The following is a 10,060-nucleotide window of genomic DNA, read 5'->3' on the forward strand; positions in this document are numbered from 1 at the left end:
TTGCCAGACATCAGAGAATCCACACTGGAGAGAAACCTTATGAATGTAAAGAGTGTGGAAAGGCTTTCACACGGAAGGGCCATCTTGCTCTGCATCAGAGAATCCACAGTGGAGAAAAACCTTATGAATGTAAACATTGTGGAAAGGCTTTTGCAGACTGGGACTCTCTTGCTCTACATCAGAGAATCCATATTGGAGAGAAACGTTATGAATGTAAACACTGTGGAAAGGCTTTCACATGGAGGGGCCAGCTTACAGCACACCAGAGAATCCATACTGGAGAGAAACCTTATGAATGTAAAGAGTGTGGAAAGGCTTTCACACGGAGGGGCCATCTTGCTCTACATCAGAGAATCCACACTGGAGAGAAACCTTTTGAATGCAAACAGTGTGGAAAGGCTTATGCAGAGAGGGGCTCTCTTGCTGCACATCAGAGAATCCACACTGGAGAGAAACCTTATGAATGTAAAGAGTGTGGAAAGGCTTTCACACAGAGGGGCTCTGTTATTAGACATCAGAGAATCCACACTGGAGAGAAACCTTATGTATGTAAACAATGTGGAAAGGCTTTCACACGGAGGGGCTCTGTTGCTAGACATCAGAGAATCCACACTGGAGAGAAACCTTATGAATGTAAAGAGTGTGGAAAGGCTTTCACACGGAGGGGCCATCTTGCTCTACATCAGAGAATCCACAGTGGAGAAAAACCTTATAAATGTAAACATTGTGGAAAGGCTTTTGCAGACTGGGGTTCTCTTGCTCTACATCAGAGAATCCATATTGGAGAGAAACATTATGAATGTAAACACTGTGGAAAGGCTTTCACTTGGAGGGGCTCCATTGGTAGACATCAGAGAATCCACAGTGGAGAAAAACCTTATGAATGTAAACAGTGTGGAAAGGCTTTCACTCAGAGGGGCTCTCTTGCTGCACATTAGAGAATCCACACTGTAGAGAAACCTTATGAATGTAAACAGTGTGGAAAGACTCACACAGAGGAACAATCTTGCTGCACATCAGAGAATCCATACTGGAGAGAAACCTTTTTGTGTGGAGTGAAAAATTAGTGTCTTATTCTCAAGGTAATAATTATTAATGTCTAAGTAAAGCTGGTTCCCTCCCCCACCTCCCAAACCCCATCAAGCTACCTTCAAGGCAAGATTATCTTACCCACATCCTCCTCCCTGTAGGACAAAATCTTTATAGCCTGACAGTGTTTTGGCTGTTTTTAGACCCCAAAGTACCCCATGATCAAATCTTAAGTAACCTTTTTTCTTAGAGTTCTTCCCATTGTATCAAAGATTTCCCCCAGGTAGTCAAGTCCAGTGGCTGAAATTATACTGGACTGCCCATTATAAAACCTCAGTCCCTCCATTTTTTCTTTGTATCTGTCTCCACCTTCCTGATAATTTCTTTAAAATGTAAATTTGCTTGAATGTACTCACTGTAAAACTATTTAACTTAATATTCCTGTCTTTTATTTTTGGAATTCAACCACTGTAAAATGTTATAATCCCTTCACAGAGGCTTGATTGTATCAGCATTCTCCTATAAATAAGGAATTTTTCTGTGTATTTTTGGAATATTTGTCTTAGGTCAATGGCTTAAGATAGTGCTCCACATTTTATCTTTCTGTCAATAAAGCATTGCATCTTAAGTGATGGTTTTCCCAGTATCTTTTTCATAGTTTTTTTTAAATTTTTTTATAAACCCTAATATCTTTATATGTATCCTTCTATATTAATTTTATTTTTTACAGGGCTAGGCAATGGGGGTTAAGTGACTTGCCCAGGGTCACACAGCTAGGAAGTGTCTGAGGCCAGATTTGAACCTAGGACCTCCTGTTTCTAGGCCTGGCTCTCAATCCACTGAGCCATCCAGCTGCCCCCTTTTTAATAGTTTTTAAAGAGGGTATACTTCGAAGTTTTCAAGGTCCCCTCATTTTCTACTCCACACATTATCGATGTAAACAGTATAGAAAGGGTTTTACATGGAAGGTCTCTCTTGCTGCACATCAGAGAATCCACACTGAAGATAAGCCTAATTAAACACTGTGGAAAGTTTTTCACAGAGAGGAGTAATCTTGCTAAACATCAGAGCATCTACATTGGAGAGAACTTTTATGGATTTATCAATTCGAATAGGCTTTCACATAAAGCTCCATAGTTGTTTTATGTCAGAAAATCTTCACTGGAGAGAAACCTTATGAATTGGGTGTGAGAAGGGAATTTCCTCCCTTTGTTTTGATGTAATCAATCAGGGACTTGGAATTCCCCTTCCTTTGTTTTGATGTAATGAATCTGGAGATCCTTTACTGCCAGAAGCCATCAAAGGCCATGATGTTTTGCACAGCGTATCACCAGTTCTAAAAAACCTGCAAAGGAAGTGTCAGAAGGATGGATATTTTCACTCAATTTCCCCTATGTGCTTCTTTTCTCACTAGCATTCCCTTTTACTGAAACTATTGAAATCAGTATCCTTATTCATTGCCAGGGAGACACAGAAAAATAATACAGTTTAATGGCAAGAACAACTGCAGTCACAGACCACTCACTATCCCAAAATAAACCCCTAAATAACCCCCCCACAATAGAGAAACTTTCCCTAGAATCATCCCCGCAATAAATCAGAAGTTAGTGAGTTAATACAAGTTTCTAAATTCCCCAGTAAGAAATGTACCTGGCCTGGATTTACTCCCAAACTCCCACTGATCAAAGAAACAGTGAGTTACAAGGAAAACAGCAGAATGACAAAGTAGCACAGAATCACCCTTCCAGAACTGCATTCTTATTAATCCTGTAGCAGAAAGAACAGCAAACTTACCTTTGAAGAATAGTGAAAAATGAAAGACTATAATTGAAACACTATTTGAACCAAACTGATACTATTGTATCTTCTTTGATATAATCAACTACCATAACTATGTCCTTGATTGATGATATTTTTGAATAGCATAGGGTAAGAATATGCTTGATTTAATTAGTTAAAATATAATTAATCATTATGCTTAGCTAGGAAATGATGTTCTTGTACCTTACGGATGGCTGAATATAATAAAGTTCTAACTAAGTCATTCCATAATGAATAATTTTTGACAAGCTTGCTTCTTTGTTTAATCACAGTAGGATAATTAGTGAATGCCAAACATATGATATAATAAAAGTTAATGTGTGATTTTTAATGTATGGGAAAATCAAAACCTGTATGAGATCATAAAGAAAAAAGGGTATAAAAATAAAAATCAGCAGATGGCACCAGAGAGAACAGCCTCTGAAATTTCACTTGCACTCTGGCTTGTTTTCATTTCTTTTTGCCACGCCATCCGACCTCCAGAGACCCCCCCCCCCCCCAGCCCAGCAAAGAGCAGGCTCTTCACACGCCACCATTGAGATTTGCAGGTATAGACAGGACCACAGAGAAAGGAAGTTGAAACCAATGAGATGGGAAACTGATCCCACAAGCACTGTCCCCCTGACACTATGATTGGTTCCTGAGATATGATGTGAGAGAGCTGGTGGGTGGAGTATAAAGGATAGATCAAAGCTCTGGTTTCTGTTATAAGGAAGAGAGGATGGTTTTCAGGGCAAAGTCATGTAGTTCAAGTAGATGTCTGTTTGGACAACAGGAGTTGTCTGAGCTTTGCACTGATATCACTGTTAGCTCCGGTGTTGGAAATGTTCCAGCCACCAAATAGAATGGAACCACATGTGTCTGTGACTATTAGAGACCAGATTTATGATCTTGTTGACACAGGTGCGAGTAAATCAGTGTAACAAACTGCTGAAGATTGTAGAGCTATTGGTACAATGGAAGTAGTAGGAGCTACAACAGTGATTCCCAAAGTGGGCACCACTGCCCCCTGGTGGGTGCTGCAGTGATCCAGGGAGGCAGTGATGGCCACAGGTGCATTTATCTTTCCTATTAATTCCCATTAAAATGTAAAAGAAATTAATTTCCAGGGGCTCTAAGTAATATTTTTTCTGGAAAGGGGGCGGTAGGCCAAAAAAGTTTGGAAACCACTCAGCTACAGGAAGACCACAAAGAGTAACTAAATTGCAACCAAAGATGGTTCTTTGGGACCATTATCTCTGGAGCATGCTTTTCTTTGTATACCAGATTGCCAGTGATTCTCTTAGGAAGAGATGTAAATTGAGGGCAATGATCCTTTGGACTCCAATGGAGAAATTCCATTACATCTTCCAGAAGAATCTTTGAAAGCCTTTCCATTGCTTTTCTTGGATTCAGTGAGTACAGAAGGGTAGTCAGTTCAGTTTTTCTAGTACCTGATGACATCCCTAAGGATCTCTGGTAAAGTCTACAAATCCCTACAAATGTGGGATTGTTAAAATTAGCTACTCCAGTCAGGGTGAGGACTAAGGGAGGACTAGTTCCTTGTGTGCCTCAATATCCCCTGACCAAAGAAGCAATTGAGGGAATAAGACCAATAATAGAATCCCTAATCCAACAAGGGATCATAATTCCTTGCTTCTCAGAATTTAATACTTCTATTCTTCCTATTAAAAAGTCAAAGCTAAATGAGAATGGCAGACCTGTTTCTTGTTTTATCCAAGATTTAAGGCCTGTCAATGACTTTGTGATCAAAACTCATCCTATTATACCAAGTCCAGCTGCTATAATTTCTTTTATTCTAAGCAAGGCAAGATATTTTATTGTGGTAGACTTATGTTCAGCTTTTTTCTCTATTCCCATTCATGAGGATTCCCAAAAGATCTTTGCTTTTGCATGGGAAAAGATACAGTGGACCTGGACTTGTTTGCCTCAAGGTTTCTCTGACTCGAGTCAATTTTCACAAATTTTAAACAGAAATTATAATATTATAATATTCAAGGAGAGCAAATTGGTGCATTTTGTGGACAATATTCTCCTTGCATCCCCAAATGCAAAAGTGTGTCTTAGAGATAGCAGAGTTCTTTTGTTGGAATTGTATAATCATGAGCATAAGATCCCCAAGCCAAAATTATAGTGGGTTTTGCCTAGAGTGCAATATCTAGGTTTTGTGTTATCAGAGGGTTCAAGGAGTATCACGCAGAAAAGAATAGCTGATATCCAAAAACTGACTGCTCCAAAAAATAAAAAGCAGCTCAGAGCTGTTCTTACAACAACTGGATTCTGTAGACAGTACCTGGTGAGATAACAAAATGTCTTACAGAGTTGACCAGGAACATAGAACCTAAACCTCTGAAACTTAAATCTAAATATCTGCAAGCTCTTGCAAAGGTTAAGGAAGCCATTTTATCTGCTCTGGCTTTGGGTATCCCAGACTATTCAAAATCATTCCAATTATTTGTTCATGAGACCAAGGGAATTGCTTCTGGGGTATTAACCCAGACTTTGGGACAGAGTTATCATCCTATTGGGTATTATAGTTGTCCTGGTGGGACAGTTGTCTTAGGGGGTTAGCTGCTACTGCTATGTTAGTCCAGAAGTAAGCTGATTTAGTTTTGGGATGTCTATTGACTGTATACTGTTCACATCAAATAGAAGCACTGATGAGAAAATTTTGTACTCAAGCTTATTCAGATCAAAGAATTTCTAAGTATGAAATTATTCTACTTGGTAGTGAGAACATCCATTTGAGAAGGTATAGTGTATTAAATCCTGCTGTGCTTCTTTGCAGCTGGCAAGCAGATAGAGACTTTAAAGAAAAATTTTCAGTGAAGATCAGGTGGTTGATGGACAAATATTTTTAAGAATTTGTAATATAACAGCATATTTTCATATAAGAATGCATTCAGCTGCCAGGGGCCATCAAACCCTTCCTGAATGACAAAGTCACAGGTGGGATCCTGGAACTGCACAGCAGATTCTAGGGAGGATGGAAACCCCTCACTCAGATACCCCTGTGTGACTTTTCTTTTACTAACACTCCTTATTGAAACTATTGTTATCAATATCCCTATTCAGCCCCAGGGAAATACAGAAGAATAGTAAAGACTGTTACTAGAGTTTTTACAGACCCCCTACAGACTCCTAGGAAATTCCCACCTTTACATGTATTAATATAGAAATTTCCCTAAAAATCACTTCATAACAAACCAGCAATTAGTGAGTTAATCCCCAACAAAACTGTACCTGGATTTTCCATTCCCATACATAGAAGTTTACATAATAAGAAATCAGAAACAATAAGCCTCCCCATTGATCCCTGATTTGGTATGTTACAATGGATGAAAAATGGAGAAGTAGCCTTCCATGCAAAGACCAGTACATCCCTGAATTGTTCTCCCCACCCAATAGCCAAGGAGACCAGCCAAACATACCCTTGAAAAATATTGAAAGTTACTGAAGAATGAAAAGTCGTTAGTAACAAAGTTAATGTAGGACAATCCATTATGTACAAGAAAAAAATGTATGTTGAATATGGAAATCCATGCCAACACATATGTAATCTTAAGAAAAAGGTATTAAAAAATAAAGCCAGCCCAAGACTGCAGAACAGTCTTTGGGATACATGATTGAAATGCTGACTGTAAACATTTATCTTATCACCCCTCGAGCCCCTGGACCAGCGGAGAGCAGGCTTTCCACATTACATATTACTGCTTTGGACTTTGGAGAAGAAGAGATTTCTTCAGACAAGATGGAGGATCTGAAGTTTTGGTAGGTATGTTGCATATAACAGGAACATAACATAACACAATACAACATAAACATACACATATAAACATAAATATAAACATGGTTAGGATACATTGATTCAAGTAGTGAATCAATGAAAACTATTTGTTACAGGATTTAGTTATATATGTGTGTCCATATAGATACATGGATACCGTTTAGATTTTAGGTAGGTTAGAATAGTAATAGCATAGGTAGATAGTTTTTAGGAGATTTCATTAAGGATGTTTTCAGGATGTCTGAGGATTTCATCAGGATGTCTTTTAGATTTCCTATTTGGATGGTATTAGATAGTATATAGGGATGTAGATGTAGTTAGGTCAGATTAGAGTTTAGGATTGATAAGGTAGGGTAGTAAATTCCATTACAACATACATATTATACATTCCCCATATATGTAAAAAGATGTGAATAGTGTGTATCATAGGATTGACAAAATTGTATTATAGTGTATGTATACATGTATATAAATATACGTATGTGTATAACTTGTATGTAAATGTGTGTATGTATGTATATATAGCCTACATGTATATGTTGTACATATGTATATTGCATATGTATATATGTAAAATAATTATATATGTAGTTAATATTTGATACTGGTTAAGTTCTTTAGATAGGATAGTCAATTGCATACTTCTATGTGATAGTTTGAATTTTGTGTAATAATCTTAGTTTTGAACATATTTTGCATAAGTAATTTTGATGGATTGGTTTGACTTTTTGTAAAAACGTATGCTATATTGTGTTTATTGTACTTTTAAAATTTTTTCTAAGTTTTCTATTTTATGCATTGCAATAGTTTTGATAGGATTCTTTTTTGTATTAGTTTATAAGAATAGTATTTTTTATGACTATTGATTTGCATGAAGTTTTGTGTTTATATTTCTATTTTGATGTTTTCTTGCTTATTTGATTTTGCATATGTTTGCTTTGTATTTTGAACTTTGTAACTGTTCATTGTATATTTTTTCCCCTTTCCTTTCCTTTGTTTGAATCCCTAGAATAAGGTAGTGTTAGATAAGATGAGTAAGTGTAGGCTGTTTATTATTTTGGGTAAGAATTTTAGTTTAGGTGGGATATAAGTTTATTGGTGCAGAAATGCTTAGACATTGTTTTTCAACACTATTTTGGCTTTGTGAAAAGTGGGGGCTCTTATGAGGAAGAGAGGATGTTCTGCAGGGGGACAGATGCAGAGGAAATGGATTCTGGAATGTTGGATAAGGAGGGTTAGACTGGTACCAAGGGGGTTGGCTATTCTCTTTCTGGATGTCCTAGGGAGAGTGGTTGACTGTCCTTAGGCTGGCTTATCCTATCCTGCCTGCTGTCCTGTTGTTACCTGGCTGCTGTATTTCCCATGGAGAACCTTGTGAATCCTGAACCATCTGTCTGTACTAGTTGTAAGACTAGGTCTAGGTCCTTTTTGGATCTGGGACCTTTCCCTGGGCCCTGCCAAGCTTGTTACAGACCAGTACCTTAATATCAACTAAGGGGGGTTTTAGTGCAGCTTAGCAAGAGCAGGACTGGGGATTTTCTAGGAAGTTAGGAGAGGATTAGTGTAGACCAAAAACTCTGAGAAGACTCTCCTTGAGGAGACATTAGATCCTTGGATTTTAGTTAGAGGGAATTAGTATTAGGTTATCCCAATTCATTTTAACCTTTCCTTTTTTCATTAAACTATCATTATGTTTACTGAGTGGTCTGTGTGTGATCTCAGTCCAGGCTTTGCCTGGACAGAGTTTCTGTTGGCCTTTTCAACCCACAATTAACATCCTGATACTGGCCCCATTCAATCCATCCTATCACATCCCCAAAACCATCCTAATATAGTTTGGCCACATACTTTAACTGTAGTGGACTTGTATTCAGCATTTTTTCTCAATACCAATTCACGAAAATTCCAGGAATATATCTGCTTTACCTGGAAGGCGGGACAGTGGACCTGATGTCTATTGCCACAAGGGTATGTGAACAGCCCTACCCTGTTCTCAGAAATTTTGAGCCAAGATACAGATAATATTTAATTTAAGAATACCCGCTTAATTCAATATGTGGATGATTTGCTCTTGGCCTCACCAATGCCACAGCATGCTAAGAATATAACAAATATCTTCTATTAGAACTACATAAAAGAGGACATAAGGTCTCAAAGGCAATGGTTCAGTAATGTCTCCCCAAAATGGAATATTTTAGGTTCATTTTAACTGTTGGTGCCTGTTCTATTTCTCCTAAGCTTATTGAAGATATTAAAAAATTGAGCATTCCCACCACTAAGAAACAGTTGAGAGCAATTTGAGGATTAACAGATTTTTTTTTGTAGAAAATGGATCCCTTGCAATGGGGAAATTAATAAACCACTTATAGCACTAACAAAAGATTCAGTCTCTGAACCTGCTTAGATTAGACCTGGAATACCTGTCAGATCTGTCAAATTTAAAACAGGCTATCTTGTTTTCCCCTGCTCTTGGCATCCCAGATTATAAGAAGCCATTTACTTTTTATGTACATGAACAGAGAGGGGTGGCTCCAGGTGTTTTTTTTTTTAACCCTTGTACTTCGGTGTATTGTCTCATAGGTGGAAGATTGGTAAGGGTGGGCAATGGGGGTCAAGTGACTTGCCCAAGGTCACACAGCTGGGAAGTGGCTGAGGCCGGGTTTGAACCTAGGACCTCCTGTCTCTAGGCCTGACTTTCACTCCACTGAGCTACCCAGCTGCCCCGGCTCCAGGTGTTTTAACCCAAACTTTGGGACTGGTTCAGCTCCTGATTGCTTATTATTTGGCCAAGCTGGACTCAGTAGCTTCATGAGTACCACCATGTCTTAGAGGCGTAGTTGCCACAGTAACTAAATTTAGTATTGGGATGCCCATTAATAATAATGGCCCCACATGAAGTTGAAAGTGTTACTATGACATAGAACACAGGCATTTTCTGACCAAAGACTTGCAAAATACGCAGTAACCTTGTTAGGCAATGAAAATATCACTTTAAAATGCTGTACACTCTTTTTTTTTTTTACATTTATTAATATTCATTTTTAACATGGTTACATGATTCATGCTCCTCCTTTCCCCTTCAACCCCCCCCCCACCCATGCGCATTTCCACTAGTTTTGTCATGTGTCCTTGATCGAGACCAATTTCCAAATTGTTGGTAGTTGCATTGGTGTGGTAGTTTCGAGTCCACATCCCCAATCATGTCCACCCCAACCCATGCGTTCAAGCAGTTGTTTTTCTTATATGTTTCCTCTCCTGCAGTCCTTCCTCTGAATGTGGGTAGCATCTTTACCATAAATCCCTCAGAATTGTCCTGGGTCATTGTATTGCTGCTGGTTCAGAGGTCCATTACATTCGATTTTACCACAGAATGTCAGTCTCTGTGTATAGAGTTCTTCTGGCTCTGCTCCTTTCGCTCTGCAT

The 10,060-nt window shown here is 38.4% G+C and overlaps 1 protein-coding gene across 1 annotated transcript in view; it reads left to right on the forward strand.

Moving 5' to 3' along the window:
- The window catches only part of LOC123239355 (zinc finger protein 420-like), a 6,092-nt gene extending 4,454 nt beyond the window's left edge, over nucleotides 1-1,638 (forward strand). Inside the window, exon 3 of the mRNA XM_044666631.1 lies at nucleotides 10-1,638. Coding sequence (XP_044522566.1) covers nucleotides 10-938 — 929 coding nt within the window. The 3' untranslated portion in view covers nucleotides 939-1,638. The remainder of the gene's footprint in view (nucleotides 1-9) is intronic.
- Nucleotides 1,639-10,060: the final 8,422 nt, after the last annotated feature.

The sequence above is a fragment of the Gracilinanus agilis genome, chromosome 3 (genome assembly GCF_016433145.1).
Source record: "Gracilinanus agilis isolate LMUSP501 chromosome 3, AgileGrace, whole genome shotgun sequence".
In the NCBI taxonomy this organism is placed as follows: domain Eukaryota; kingdom Metazoa; phylum Chordata; class Mammalia; order Didelphimorphia; family Didelphidae; genus Gracilinanus; species Gracilinanus agilis.